This window comes from Hippocampus zosterae, chromosome 18, assembly GCF_025434085.1.
Source record: "Hippocampus zosterae strain Florida chromosome 18, ASM2543408v3, whole genome shotgun sequence".
NCBI lineage: Eukaryota > Metazoa > Chordata > Actinopteri > Syngnathiformes > Syngnathidae > Hippocampus > Hippocampus zosterae.
The window spans coordinates 7590791-7606660 of NC_067468.1; the positions used below are offsets into that span (position 1 = coordinate 7590791).

At 39.8% G+C, this 15870-nt stretch overlaps 1 protein-coding gene across 2 annotated transcripts; it reads left to right on the forward strand.

The window, feature by feature from the left end:
• The first annotated feature begins 2399 nt into the window (after positions 1 to 2399).
• On the forward strand, positions 2400 to 15769 carry LOC127591282 (anthrax toxin receptor 2-like). Of its 2 annotated transcripts, none has more exons than XM_052051259.1 (17): positions 2400 to 2728; positions 3728 to 3799; positions 4662 to 4698; positions 4830 to 4911; positions 5310 to 5414; positions 6341 to 6409; positions 7649 to 7729; positions 7833 to 7893; positions 7976 to 8071; positions 10008 to 10077; positions 11608 to 11686; positions 11972 to 12067; positions 12154 to 12210; positions 13619 to 13714; positions 14774 to 14950; positions 15049 to 15129; positions 15633 to 15769. In XM_052051259.1, exons 1-17 carry the CDS (start codon positions 2695 to 2697, stop codon positions 15663 to 15665), a joined length of 1326 nt encoding a protein of 441 aa, XP_051907219.1. In that variant the 5' UTR covers positions 2400 to 2694; the 3' UTR covers positions 15666 to 15769. The 2 variants fall into 2 exon arrangements, with proteins under 2 accessions (XP_051907219.1, XP_051907218.1); XM_052051258.1 differs by having other exon boundaries at positions 2401 to 2728; positions 4627 to 4698.
• Positions 15770 to 15870: the final 101 nt, after the last annotated feature.

Below are 15870 nucleotides of genomic sequence, written 5' to 3' on the forward strand. Positions count from 1 at the left end.
TAGAATTACAACATGATGGGTAGTCTTTGTCCTGTGTGTTGAATCTTGTGCTCTTACTTGGCAAATTTTCCAAAATAAGAACGTCTAAACCGCTTCCACATTTTCAAGTATTTCTTGTACAATACAATACAATACATGCTGATTTATATAGAGCATAGTCTGTCTAAATCTACAAATTATCTTTCGTAGACCTCAAATGAAAGTTTACTGTGCCTGTTGTCGTTGTTTTTGTTTGTTTTCTTGTTTTCTGTGTGATTATTTCTTGTATTACATTGACGTTTGTACACTTTGTTATACAACAATCATAAAAGTTTGATTATAAGTCTCAAATTTTAAAAAAATGGCTGCGGTTTCAACATTTCCCAGTTGATTTAAAACCAAATCTGAATAAACAATACCACACCCTCCCCTGGTCACGGTTTCTTTTAATTTTTCTTTTTAAGAAAAAGCCCATTTAATGACAAATTCAAAAACAACACCCTTCATTTGTCTTTTGTGCCCTCAGAGGCTGAGAGTAACATTGTTTGGTTGCAATGTAATTGCTGTGTTCACCACATTCGTGAAAATCACTTTAATTGTTCTTTTTACATCTGAAGTCGATTACATGGCCTCACATCCCTTTATAACTCGTAAAATGAATCCAAGAAAAAAGGTCAATGGCTGCTCAATGAACAATGGAATTACATTTATCGTAGGCCTGTGACATCATTAGTTGCTTTTTGACAGAACGGATGTGAAATATGATGAATCAAAGTGGATTCTTGAACCAAATTAAGTTGCTCACGTTTTTTCTTATTTCTTTTTCTGATTGTGTCATGGAACTATTTTTGACCAGAGTCAAAATGTCCTTTACATAATTTCATTTCTCTTACACAAATGAGGATCTATGCCTGTAAACAATGTTCAGCTGTTCAGTGTGCACTAAAGTGGTTATGCAAACCAAATGAGGCCTTTTGTGCACATGTTCCACATGCAAGTTGGATGAACATCCAAGAAGATTATGGGAGTACTGTATGTAATGTGGACTGTTGGCCTGCAACGTCATGGTTACACCCACAAACAAAAGAGGGATCGTGCAAAGCAAAAACATACGTCTCCAAGGGGCCCCTGCACCAGGCAACAATTCAATTTCCTGACAAAATGACATTGGTATGTATTTTTTTTCATGTGCCATGACTTCACACTCTCTGAATGCTGAGATGTAAAGAGACACCCTCATCATTTATGATGCATTATAAAAACGGCATCATTCGGATTTTTTAATGGGGGCATTTCTCTTGTCGTTTTTTTCGGGGAATTTTTCTTTTAACAAGAATTCATCACGAAGAAGGACCAAATGGATTCGACGCATCCCGGGAGATAAAGACTGATGAATGAGTTCTTTCTCAATAAATCAATACTCTCTTAGCCTTTTGTTAGCCTTCTGCAATTCATTTGCAAAACCTTTTGCATGTGTTTGTCTTGGAGACATTGTGCTGCGTGCTTTTGTGTTGGGACATTGCGGTCATCAAGAACAGCTACATTAATTTTCCACCGAGATGATAAGATGGCATCCATGGTACAGCTTGCATATTTATATTACAAATATATTATAATATACAAGTATATTGCAAATAATTGTATTAATGCATGATAAATGTAGTATTAGGCAGCCCAGACAAGTGTTCTGCCATGCTTTACATATTTCCAGTCCCAGTCATTGACTGTTTATGCCACTAATAGTGCCACCTGTTTTGGCTTTGACATATGCAGGAAATACTGGATGATGATGTTGCTTTCAAAATAAAAGTAGGGTAAAGTTCCCCACCGTAATATTTACAATTTTGTTTTCATTAAACAAGTTTTAAATATCACTTAAGTGTTCCAACAATGCAACTATAATTCACCATTTGCATATGAGAACAGTTTCAGTACCAACTTGTCCTCATAATATTACATTTAAGTCAGTTACAGTGTATGTAATGATATGGAATTATTTTATTGAAGCGGCAGTAACAGTTGGACATACTGAGATGGACATAATTAATTTGATAGTTTTGTTTCTACCTTTCTCAGTCTGTAGTGGTACGATATGTGTAGAATTGATGTTCAATACAGATTTTAAGTAAGTAATATTAAAACAAGACCAAAATAATAAAATGATTTGTCTTACTTGTCACACAATGAAATTCAATTTAATTTATGAATCACTTTTCATAGAGAAACATAGTTATAGAACACATCAAATGCAGGAACACAACACATTTTATAGGTAAAACAAGGGGGGGATCAAACGGGTATCGTCTTACTGGTGTACTAGGGGCACGGTTATTAATAAAGTCCAAATGAAATGTTTGTTTCATTGTTTTAAAAAAAACAAAACGAGATGTAGTAACATAACCTAGCAGTGATTTAACTTTGAAATGCACACTGGGTGGTGCTGTTCGGGTGTGACCACACGCTTCGGACGAACAACGATGATAATCTTCGATGTGTACAGTATGCGAGCTGCAAGATGTGAGGCACTTGAACGCACCGCCGCGAGATAATGAAGCCCACCATGAAGAGGAACCAAAACAGCTCATCGTGGTTCTGGGAGTAAAACACTCTGATGTGTGTGGATTATGGGTCGTTTATGGATTTGTTGTCCAATCCTCCTTTTGACGGCTTTTCGGGTGATCTCAGCGTTGACGGACGGCGGCGAAGAGTCGTGCAATGGTGCATTCGATGTTTATTTTGTTTTGGACAGGTGAGACATATGAGCTGCTGTAACAATATGCTGCACAGTGGACATTCTTATGTGCGCTCAGACTGGTCGTTGTCCTTGTATGGTTGTGTTTAGTTTGCGTGGTCCCACTTCCCACTTGACCTTAGCATAGCCTTCACCCTTAACTTGAACTTTACTTGTGGAAGCAGCGACTCAAACGATCCTTTTTGTTTGCCGTTAATATGTGTTGTAAGTTTGCCAGTGCAATGGTGCACGTGTTTGAAATGTAATAATAGTCCTCAGACAATACAGACATTGTTTGAAGTGTTATTCAGAGTATTTTAGAGTAATTATTTGGTTGATTGATTGGTTTATTCCAGAAAACTGTATATCAAGGTGTCAAACACAAGGCCCGGGGGCCAGATATGGCCCGCCACATCATTTTCTGTGGCCCGCGAAAGCAAATCAACCAGGTCAACTTTCATGACGCATGCCAAAATCTGTACCAAATTTCAAATTGTCATAGGTAGTAAATAATCATGTTGAGCTATTGCAAGCATTTTCTTGTTTTACATTATTACAGAAAATTGAACAACAGTGCAACAAACAACTCTCCTGTCTGGACTTTTGATTTCAAGAATAGTGAGCTATTAATTGTGTACTGTATATTTAATAATATGAGAAGGTGATCAAACATTTATACGGTTTCACAGTCATAATGGCCCTCCAAGGGAAACTGTGACTAAAACGTGGCCTGCGACAAAAATGAGTTTGGCACCCCTGCTGTATATCGAAACTATTTTTTTGTCTTCCTTAATTGTAATGTTTCGTTTTGATTGACACGGTGGACGAACTCATTTAAAGACATATTATTGGTGTGGCTTCTAGCGGTCAAAAACTGAACTGTATCTGTATGTTGGATCCCTTATTTTGCCTCAAGTAATGACCGAACAACAGTCAGGATGCGTGAGACTTGGCATTCACGTGTTGTTTTAAAAAGGCACCTTGTGGCGTTTCTGTGTGCGCCGATCATGTTTGCAGGTCAGGCAGTGTGTCAGGACACTGGCATGAGATCTTTGGATTTGTGGAGCAGCTCACCAAGAAGTTTGTCAGGTGGGTGAGGGGACTTGTTATTACCAAAGTCCTCTTGCACATACAGTACAGAAACATTTTCAAAGTAAAACCAGAGAGGGCTTTTATTATAGGTTGTTAAAGTATAACACAAATGGGAGTACAAAAAAAGCTATTTGGGGAAGCTGACATCTTAGTCTCTAAACCCCTTCTGGTTAATGGTGGTGTGTGTGTGTGTGTGTGATACCAAATATAAACTCAAAACACTCTGCCAGATGTGGAGGTGGTGTTGACTTTGGTAGACAGTCAGGACAGACAGTGGGAGTGCTACTGGCACAGCTGGCGCCCTCTTACGATGGTGAGTTTCAATTTAGGGATGGTCAAAGTTTTGGTAGAAACATTGAAGAAAATGGGGTGGGTTCGAAAAGTTTCCTGTCTTAACTAGGAAGACATTATACAACGTGTTGCAGTGTATCATGTGGGATTTTTTGTCCATTCATCCCGGAAAACATTTGTGGACCTGAGAGATGGTACTCATCAGTCCACCAAATTTAAGGCTACCATTTGCGATGTGATTTACAGACACGAGCACACGTCATATACCGAAAGAGAGGTTCTCTCCTCCACCGTTCTTCTTCATAAAGTCTCGAAAGATTGCTTCAGCTGGTTCAAAATGTGGAGCTAATGCCACACTAGTATTGCATCTTATTGCGTTGTGCATGTTGAAAGATCACCTGTACGCTTCACAAAGCCTCTCAATACTCTCCAGCATCCTCAAGTGCTGACATGAACTCATAACATGAACTCAATGTTGTTGTTGTTTTTTTTTCTCTAAATGAACAATGTTCTACTGTATGCATATGTTTCAGTCCCAGGATGAGAGTGTCCTACATTGTCTTTTCAGCCCAAGCAGTTGTAATCCTGCCATTAACCGGAGACAGGTAGTTCCTCCTCCTCCTCGTTGTCCAAAATGGAAAAACACAGATAACCAGATCACACAGAAACTGACCTCATTTCAGTGCTGTGTACATTTTAACCTGTACTGTACACAACCTGGTTTCTGGATTCCCAGGTCCAAGATAGATGAGGGTTTGACTAAACTGAGCCAAATCAACCCCGCTGGTGAAACATACATGCACGAAGGATTGAAAGCAGTACGTATACACCGTCGTTCATTTTAGTGAGGTAGCAGACCTTTGAGAAATTACATGGAATTGGTTCCGTTCAAAGCAAAAAAAAAAAAATAATAATAATAATAATAATAATATACGTGAAGACTCCATGTTCATCTAACGCTGTTGGAAAAAAACAACTCAACTCTTGTAGATGCAGCTCCAAGTGATCCCAATGCAAGTTGATTGTGACAGCGAAAAAGTGGGAAATAATTTGTGTACAAATTGCACACGTGTGTATTCCTTGACTATCGACTTATGAATACAACACCCATGATAGATAACAGTGTATCATCCGTTAAAAGACAACGAACGAATGAGTCAGTGTCATTGTACAACGTAGATGCACATGCGGTTTACATTTGGCTTGCGCTCGTCAGGTGTCGGAGCAGATGAAAAGACAAACGTCGCCGTCTCGCAGCATCATCATTGTTCTGACCGATGGCAAACTTGAGGTTTACCCCTTTGAGCTGAGTGTGCAGGAGGTGACACACACACACACACACACACACACACACACACACACACACACACACACACACACACACACACACACTTATTTGGCTTAAACTAAACAGTGTTGTCTACTCTGTTTCTTCATTTGCCACAATGCTTTACTTTATTTATACGCTACTCACAAAAAGTTAAGGGATATTTGGCTTTCAGGTGAAATTTTAGAAAGAGCCTAACATGCATTCAGACCTTTACAGGTGAACATAATGTAAACCTTTGACTGCACGTGTGCAACTGTTAAATGCTTCATTACTTTTTGCACATTCCTTAAAACGTGCCTGCAGTTGAGTGGCATTCGTCATCTGGTTTCTCAGGGAATTGTTCCTAATGTAGCGGTGATCAGCATGGGTTATAGCCAAAGGATGTCCATTTCTTTCTGTGACTCTTCCAGTCTCTCTATCTCTGTTACAACCCGGTAATGACACTCTAAGCTCAGTGGCCACTTTTGTCCAAGAACATCCTGTTTGAAGCATTTCAATGGCAAAGTACTGTTGATGCATTGTGAGGTGTCGTCTTTGTCTCATGATGTCAGAATGTGAACAGCGTGACGAGGACGACTGTTTATACACCAGCTCTCGGTGAAACAGGACATTTATTGGTCGATTCAAAGAACATAAGCTTGTTGTGAATTTTTCCATTAACATCCTTGTTTTAGAACAACAACTTGTACAAAGAGTAGCAAAACATTTAACTGACATGACATGTGCATTCAAAAGCTTTGAGAAGGTCACATTACCTGTAAAGGTTTGAATGCATTTTAGGCTCATCCTGAAATTTCACCTGAAAAACAAAAATATCCCTAAATATTTGTATATTCATTTTTACGATTTCAATTCATTTAATTCCAAGCATATATGGTCTTCGACTTGATCTGACTCCCTGCTCGTGTTGCCTCCAGGCTGACAAAGCTCGAGGTTTTGGAGCCCGAGTGTACTGTGTCGGCGTCATGGACTTTGACCACAAGCAGGTAGGAACTTGACGATCTTTTCACTCGGCCACACAGAGGGATTTATTTGTCTCCCGGCGTCTGTCTGTGTGTGTTTGTGTTTTTGGGGAGGTCAGTTGAGGTCCCACTTCAAGAAGAATAAAGAACAACGCAAAAGGCTTTGAAACTCAAGGGTGACCGGAGTTTTGTGAAAACATTTGTTCCGGAACATGTTTTGACTCAGATACTTGGATTTCTCCCTGTGCATTTGATTGTATGTGTGCCAGTGGCTACAATAGATGAAAGGCTCAAGTTGAATATTTTGTCCAAAAGTTCAATGGCGCGCTTCACATGTCAAAGCAAATGCTGGGGATTTTTAATCCGAAACCACTTTCACACTGCCCATCAAAGTACAGAGACGGAAACGGAGGGATCAAATTAGCCTGTAAATTTCTGCCCACGTTTTGCTCAAAGCGACTGATGCTGTTCAAACACACACACACGCACACGCACACGCACACACGTGCACACAGACAAATGTCCCACCTTGCTGACCATAACTGACTAACTTACTGGCCTAATGCTAACACACAGCTAACAAAATGCCAATGCTAACAAAATGCTAATACCAATGCTAACAAAAGTGATGTTGATGTCTTGGTTGTTTTTATCCATGACGGAATTTGAACACAATAAGTGAAGGAATACATATAGACAGACTCGCAGGAATGTATTCTTTATCCTCTGCGGGAAATCGCAAATAATATTGCAGCATACTAAATCGAGAAAAGTGTGATGTATGTCTGTATTACTCTACCCCTGGTGGCCAGGTTTTGCACACCGGAAGGCGCACAATGTCGATGGGCGGTGAAGCATAAAATCCTGATCACAGGCTGCTTGCTGATTTCCTGTTTTTCCATTTGATTTATTTTTTACGATTACAGTCAAGAAGTGTAATACGGTGTTTACTAAGTTTATAACTGTCTGCTGAATGGCCTTATGATGAATGCCGTCTTCCACAGTTAACATGTTCACCTCGGACTGATGACCCAGAGTGCTTTGTGGTTTTGGAGGAGGAAGTCATTAGAGTGCTCTAATTAAATAAAGCCAGATGAGCTTCCTGCCGAGCAGGAGATGAAAGCTTCTCATGTCATTTTCCTCCTCAAACGCCGCTGGAGATAACAAGGCAGCCACTGAGTGATTGCTGAAACGTAAACTAGCATACATTCATACGTTCTGCGTTAACAAGCTACGGTTGTCGATTGTTTCTTTGTTCTGCAGCTTGCTGAAATAGCAGACGGCACCCAGCAAGTCTTCCCGGTGTTGTCAGGCTTTCATGCGCTCAAAGATGTCGTCAGCTCGGTGAGCTTTGATCACAAGGCGGTGCAAACCATTGTTGAGCAGTGCGGCGAGACCACGTGTAACTCTTGACCCCTTTTTGACTTGGGCCCACTTCTCCATTCAGATCCTAAAGCAGTCCTGCTCAGAAATCTTCACGATAGAACCCTCAAGTGTTTGCGTCAATGGTATATGAAATAAACGGCATACGTGTGCGGTGATTCCTTATAATAACATCACGATGATGATAGTATGGGCATTTTTCTGCAGAATCTTTCAGCGTGGTGCTGAGAGGAACTGGCTTCAGTGGATCCAAGAGGACAGACAACATTCTCTGCTTCCTCACAGTCGGTCAGGACACATACAGTGAGTTAAATGTGTTTTAAATGAGGCCAAAATTCACCCTTTCATGCACCCTGTAAACTTATAACATAATAATAACATAAGCTATCCACTGTAGTAACTGTCCAACCGCTGTCCCTGAAAGGGTTAACCAGTGCTCCGGTTTCTTTATTAAAAAGTCTCGAACAATATTTTCCGGAGTATAAGTCGCAGTTTTTTTCATCGTTTGGCTGGGGGTGCGACTTATACTCTGGAGCAACTTATGTGTGAAATGGTTAACACAATGTACACATCATATGTTATTTTCACATTAAACCGCAAGAGGGTGCTCTCCGCCTGTGTTGATACTTTCCACGTTGGCGGAAACTGAGAAAAAAAAAACTGACGATGACTCTGACGTGAGCGACGTAGAAGAGGAAGCGCTGCAACTTCTACTTCCGGAGTTGGCGGAGTTGTTTAAAAGTGACACGAGCATGAAGATTTCATTGGTTTTCATGATTTGGACGCTGATGGTTTGGTAAATTTGTGCTATAGTTATCTAAATAACCCGTAATATGTTACGTGAACATACCAGGCACATTCACAGTTCGTTGTTTAAGCGTCATGTAACGTTAGCATATCGTACACAGCCTGTTGTTCTCTAATTTTGTTTTTATTTTAAATTACCTGTCAAGACGTCATGTATGTTATTGGTGTTGGATTTGATGTTATGTTTTTTCCTTCCTAATTATGCATTTTTTTTTGGCTGGTGCGATTTATAATCCGGAGCGACGTATAATCCCAAAAATACGGTACTGCACATTTCAAGTGGTCACGCTTGTTTTGCAGGGTCAGTGCTATCTAATGCAAATGAGCATGTCTATTTGTTACCATGACGACTGGTGGCAGAGCTCTGGCATGTGTCAAAGCATGTCTAGTCTTTTTTTTCCAATTTAAGGTTCTTTCATATAATTTGCGCGGCATTCATCTCAACGTTGGGCGCAGATGGGATGCTGGCCTGGTTCAAGCCTGCCAAATTTGTTGATGGTTGCTAAAGGAAGTCGCCTAGAGTGCCTTTTGCTCTTTGAAAGTATCATGACATCTCGGCGATCTAAAATTGTCAGGCCTCCCTGTGTGGAGTTTGTATGTTCTCCCAGTGCAATGTAGTGTTTTCTTTGGATACTCAAGTTTAATGCCACATTCCAAAAACATTTATGGTAGGTTAATTTATCACTCTAAATTGTCCTTAGGTTTGATTGTGAGTGCGAATGGTTAGTCTATATATGCCCTGCGATTGGCGAGCAATCACTTAGTCAGTTGGGATAGGCTCCACCATGCCCGTGACCCTCGTGAGGATAAGTGGATCAGATAATGGATGGATTTTAGGCCACTCCTTAGCTAAACAAAGCAACAACTCGATGTATACAGCACTACAGTGTTGTTCTTTCGCAAATGTACTTGTAGTTGTACTCCATCGGGTCGGCATGTTGTGACCCGATTTAAAAAGCTGATGTACTTCTCACCTCCTCACGTTAATTCAAAGACAAGCCAGATCAGGGTTTATTGTTATTGACTGGGATTAATGTTCACCTTGTTGCAAAAATTGCTTTAAACTGTTGAGCATTCTGGTTCTCATGCGTCCTCCTGAAATGCAGCTGCGCCATCATCATCTATTAAATAATGCAAACTCCAGGGCTCTGTGCTGCGAAGGACAGTCAAACAGTAGCTGCCTTTTTAAACGACATAGCCAGAGAACAGAGGAGGCATTATGAGACTGGCGGGAATGAGGGAGGGAGGATGAGACTCTATTATAAGATACATGGTGGATTAGTTCATGAAAAGAGGACACGGCACCATATGACTGGATCATGCTTCTCTACTTCTTGTTTAGTTCATTTTATGATCCCAACAATCATGCAAAATCGAAACTGATGGCTAGTCAAGCATGGAAAGTGACATTTTCTTGCTTGTTTCTTCATAGGCCAAAAGGCAACGCTAGTGAGAGATGGTCATCTGCTGTGTCCTGCTCCAGTGCTACATGAGGTCGGACAGTAAGTGCCACATGCAGACGGCACACGCACGCTCAAAAAATGGCGGCAAATAAAAATAAACTTGTAAGAGGAAAAGAAAGATAGCATCTAGCATGTACACAACCTTGAATCCATGTTGCATACACAAAATTTGTAAAAACGGAATCACAAATACGTGAGGATTCATTGTTTTCATAGAATCCAATTCTTGCCTCTTTAGCCATAATATTAAGAGACATACTGGGTTTTTTTTCTTAACAATTTACCAGGACAGTCATACGCAAGTTAAGCAGGCACTCGGGAAGCTCAGCTATTTTTATACAGTCATGCCTCAGTTTTCGACCAGAATCTGTTCCAGAAGGCTGTTCGAAAACTGATTTGTTCGAAAACCGAAACTACGCTTTTTTTCCCCCAAAAATCTTTGTTGAACATGTCTGCTCACAATGGAAGGCTACACGGGGAAGGGTCACTTCCTCGTGTAAGGAAGGCAAGAGGAGTAAAATGGCGCATTCAAATGCGCTCAGTTTGGTCGAGAACTGATTTTCGGTCGTAATCTGAGGCATAAAAAACTCTGAATTTTTGGTCGAAAAAACGATTTGGTCGAGAACAGAGACATTCGAAAACCGCGGTTTGATTGTACAAACATTTAGAAATTGTGAGTTCAGGCCTTTCTGTGTGATATTTGCATGTTCTCCACGTGCCATCTGGGGGTTTCTTCAGGTATTCCAGTTCCCCACATTGCAAAACAAACAAAAAATAAAAAATACATGGCAGGTTAATGGAACACTCTAAATTGTCCCTAGTGTAAATCGCTTTTGTGCCCTGTGATTGGCTGTCAACCAGTTCAGGGTGTCCCCCGCCTACTGCGCGAAGACAGCTGGGATAGGCTCCGGAATGCCGTGAGGTTAAGCGGCTCAGATAATGGATGGTGGTTGGATGCATGGTTGATGTTCCCTTTGGGCGAAAACAAATGTAATCAAGTTGTTTCGCCGACAGGAAACAAAGAGAACTTACAAATAATGACTGAAGAAGTGTTCCAGAAATTCTAGTCATTCTTTGGACATAATCACACGCCTTTCCTCCTCATCTAGCCAAGAGTGAATCTGGAGCGCTGGCTCTTTTTATGAGATCACCTCGTCCGTATTTATGACAGCGTATTTCGCTCAGGACACAAGTTCAGACCCAAATGGTCAAAAGATGCATTTTTGTTTGAATACCTGGAGAAACGTTTACAGTATTTAAGCTAAAACGACCTGCAAATCATTTTGATTACAGTTCACGCATAGACTCGCAATGACTGGAACTTGTTCAGCGCATTCGGGACATGGCTATGGAAGACCAAAATGACTTGGTGGCAGTGAAAAAAAAAATCTATAATTGAACTCAATTAGACAGTCCTCAACATTTCCCTCTGATGTGCAAGAGGTACCGTGCTCCTTACGCCCCACATTGAAAAGGAACTATTAACGCAAAAAGGGAAAATACATCCTCTAGCCGCAAGTCAACAATAAAAGTGGCGCAATGTGTTTACTGCGTGGACCGTTTTTGCAGAGCCGTTGAGGTGCTTATCAGTTTCAACGACGGGCAGTCGTACATTTCTGCTCCCATCACCATCAACGCCACAAACTGTGTGAGTATCTGTCTTACATCACATACTAAGAAAACTCAGAAATGGGTGTGGATCTGCAGTTAGTGCCGTTACTGATCATGTAACACTTTCTCAAGCCACAGTCAAGTATGTTGGCATTTTTATTATTTTATCAATACGTGCATCTGAACAAAGTCGAATAAGATGCAAAGCTTCATTCATACAATCGTTAAATTTTAAACGACAAATATAATTGAAATGAGTCATTCTAGACTTGACTATTACTGTAGTCGCAAGAATATATTTTTGTGGGTCTATGTGTCACAGTCAAATGGGATCTGGGTGTTGTGGCTGCTCTTGGCTCTTTTGCTGTTGCTGGTTTTTGGCCTCCTTTGGTGGTTCTGGCCTCTGTTTTGCACTGTGGTGAGTGTGTAAGCATATTTGGAAGCACAAACCGGTGAACTCCAAGAAACACGTTGGGAAGTCACTGTTGGTTTTCCTCACTGCAGGTGATTCGAGACCCACCACCGTCTCGCCCCCCTCCTCCTCCTCCCCCGCCTGTACTCGTGAGTAGAACACAAGGAAGAAAAGAATAGAAAAAAATTGATAATCACTTGGTACCATGAGAGAACTGTGCGTAATTATTATTGTATCATTCATAATTAAAGGGCTTTTTGGGGCTGACATGACTCTTGCAATGAAGGAAACAGAGCAACATTGGCATCTATTGATTTTTATTGGTACTGCAACTGTATGCTCATTGGCAGTCCACCAGGGATTCCAATTTATGTGAAAAAACAACAACTTTTAAATAGAGAGGAACAGTTTAGAATGGGAAGAAGAATGGCCAAATACCTGTACAGAAATCAGTACACGTATTTCTTGTGTAGTCAGAAATGCTATTTAAATAGCTGTAGAAGCAATTTCCGTTGATAGAATATAGATGTATCTCAATAAATGAGAATAATGTAGAAAATTAAATTCACTTCAGTCGCTCAAGTGATACTCATATTCTGTATTGTACACTGTAGAAATGTCCATCCACCACACATGTTGAAATATTACAAATTCTGATATAATATAAATGATGTATAATCTGGAAACACGGACACATTATGTAAGAAACTATTTAAATCCAAATTACGTAAAAAAAAGTGTAAAAATAGGGTTCTGAAAGTATTCAATGGGTGTGGATACCGTATTGGCCCGAATATAAAATGGCCCTGATTATAAGACGACTCCTTCTTTTTCAAGACTCAAGTTTGAAAAAAGACTTTGAACACCAATTTAATTTTTATGCATAAAATAATTACAGTACATCTGAAACAAATGATTACAACAATAAATTAAATTATATAGAGAAAAAGCATGTTATTTTGCCTCATTCAAATCTTAATATCTGAACATTTAAATATGCAAACTAAAGTGCAATCACATTCATAAATGAATGGCTTCTGGTTTTTGAAATGTAAATTACATCACAACTTCTCCTCAGCTGCCGGTTAACCTGGCCGATATTCGATCCACTTTTCTCCAGATTGTTGCTTTGTTTCTCATTTTCTGTTATCTCTTCTATTATTTTCTTCTCTTTTCTTTCTTAACGCATTTTTTTATTTTTCTTCTTCGTTCCACAGCTATTTTTATTTTTATTCTTCGTGACAGGGGTTCACTTTGGCCTGGGGAGTCAAGTTCAGCATTCGCTTCAATGATATCTGGCGCCATCTAGCGTCGTGAATGGGTATATTGTCTAGACCCCGAATATAAGACGACCCCCACTTTTTCACTCTTATTTCAATGCAAAAAAATATATTCGGGCTAATACGGTAACATGAACTGAGATACTGAAATATATGAATTAATGAATTGAGATGCACCCCTATACTAAAAGAGAATTGTTAAAGTATAATAAAAATGTGCTGTGAGAATGTCGTCTTTGATGTTTTTGTTGTCCTTTCTACTGCTCTTATTGTTTAGGAGCAAGAGGAAGACTTGTTCCCCAAACACAAGTGGCCCACAGTGGATGCGTCATACTATGGGGGTCGAGGCCCTGGTGGAATCAAACGCATGGAGGTGATTTTAAATGTGTTAGAAATATGAATAACAAAGAGCATTAGCCATTCCCCTTCTATCATTTTTGTCAAATGAGCTTTTCCTGATATTATTGCATACCTGTCAACCTCGGCTAATAGCTGCCCTTATAAATGATTCAGATTCCCCTTACAAAGCAACAAAAACCCGAACAACGGCTAACCGCGCATGCGCACATCATGCTTTATCAATTCGACCGTACGCAGCGATGAAAAAAAATATACGATTTAGGATTACTTTTGCTGGTTTGCCGTGACAATCGTAGTCGCTGGCTACCAGCAGGTGAGACGATCTGTATTTGAGCCAAAATGGTCTTTGTGAGATCGTTTTTATTTTTCCCGTATGAAAGTTGTAATATGACGTACATGATTTGAAATGATAAAATAAACATAAAATACAGGGCAAACGTACAAGTTGCCAGGTATGTTATTGGCTTTTGAGCAGAAGCCTGAAGGATTTGTGTTTAACGCTGACTGCATTTTCAAACTGTTCAATTCCCTCCAGCTAGTCTAAGGCTCCAGGTCCAGAAAAGCAGGCCCATCATGCTTTTCTGATGATGATCTTAAACATAACTTTTGGAATTATGGCGAAAAAGTTTCATTTTGGTTTAATTGGATCATAACATCTTCAGATCGAACTTGGGCCTTAGGCAAGTTGGAGGGAAGCATGAACAGTTCCATATTGCAGTCAGTGTCGGCAACAAAAAACCGTAATCACCGCATATTATTATTTGGGATTAATCAGTGACTTTAAATGGTGTAACGTGTTCACATATTATTGGTGAATGCTGAACACAAACATTCCAGGCATAAGAGGGTGTGCACACTTTTGCAAAAAACGTTATTTCAGCTGTTTATTTTTCCTTACCATCTTGAAGAGTGCTGTCAGTTGAGTTGTGCAGGTCATTCGTGGTGGTAAAAGCATTGAAACGATTTATCTTATAGTTTTTATGTCAGAAAAAACTGACATTTGAATCTGGGTGTGTGGACTTTATTTTTTGTTTGTTTTGAAACATCCACTTAATGAACTATACCGGTATAGGTCCGATGGGGGCAGAAAGGCTCCACAGAGGAAGGCTCAAGGCTGGAGAAAGCCAAGAACGCGGTGGTCACCATGCCAGATGAAGTGGAGGACGAAGAGATCGTACCTCGACCACCGCGAAGGCCTCCGCCCGTTTACAACCCCCTGCCAGAGCCCAAATGGTACACACCCATCAAGGTGAGCCGTGCAGTGATCGTTCCGATACGCATATGAAACCTTTGAATTCAAGAAGCATCCGTGCAAGTCGTGTCTTTGTTTTTGACGTGATGTCTCAGGGTCGTTTCGATGCATTGTTGGCATTGATGCGAAGGCAGTACGACAGAGTGGCAATCATGAGGCCGTCACCTCGTGATAAGGTAAGACATTTACTCTACATGTAACAAACTCATCATGACGGTATCAAAAAATACGTTTTGGTATCACTGTAGTACGTTGACTTGATTGCTCACGATGCTACACTTTATTCTATTGGCTTATTCTCTTGTTGGTGGATCTGGAGGTTTTGTTAGCTGGAAGTTGCAATCAATCAAATCATGTAATTACTACGGTAGCGAACCTTTATAACAAATATTTTCAGTTCAATTAACTAGTTTAAATAAATATTCAAATTTATTGATAGCATCTTTTATCACTGCACTGCATTCATTTGATAACATTAAGTTTTTTTAATTTAATATTTGATGTACCGGTATATTGTGTATTTTATGTTCAGCATCTATTGAACTGATGTACCTTAGTCTATATATTTTTTATTCTTTTGATCGATATTTTTCCAAATCTTTGAGTTGTTTTTTTTTTCAAACGCTTGATTAATTTTTTTTCTCGCGTATTTTACCGCATTGGTCTTTATTGTCCATAGGGCCGCTGCATCAACTTCACGAGAGTTCACTGAGACTGAAACGGAAACGAATTACAGCATTACTAATTTAGACCAAAGACATATATACTTTGTGACGAAAATGTAAATAATTATTAAATGTTTTTTTCTTACATTTATCCTGATGTCATTTTTCTCCGAAATCCTTCACTTGTTTCTTTGCATAACAAAAGCACCCATAATGTGCTATTTTTTTAACTTTATTTTATTGTCTTCTCAC

Excerpts from the sequence above, each read along its gene's own strand:
- LOC127591282 (XM_052051258.1), top strand. The coding sequence starts at position 2,604 with ATGGGTCGTTTATGGATTTGTTGTCCAATCCTCCTTTTGACGGCTTTT. Across the intron at positions 7,894-7,975 it reads CTCAAGTGTTTGCGTCAATG|AATCTTTCAGCGTGGTGCTG; the intron begins GTATATGAAATA and ends ATTTTTCTGCAG. Across the intron at positions 12,211-13,618 it reads CTCCTCCCCCGCCTGTACTC|GAGCAAGAGGAAGACTTGTT; the intron begins GTGAGTAGAACA and ends CTTATTGTTTAG.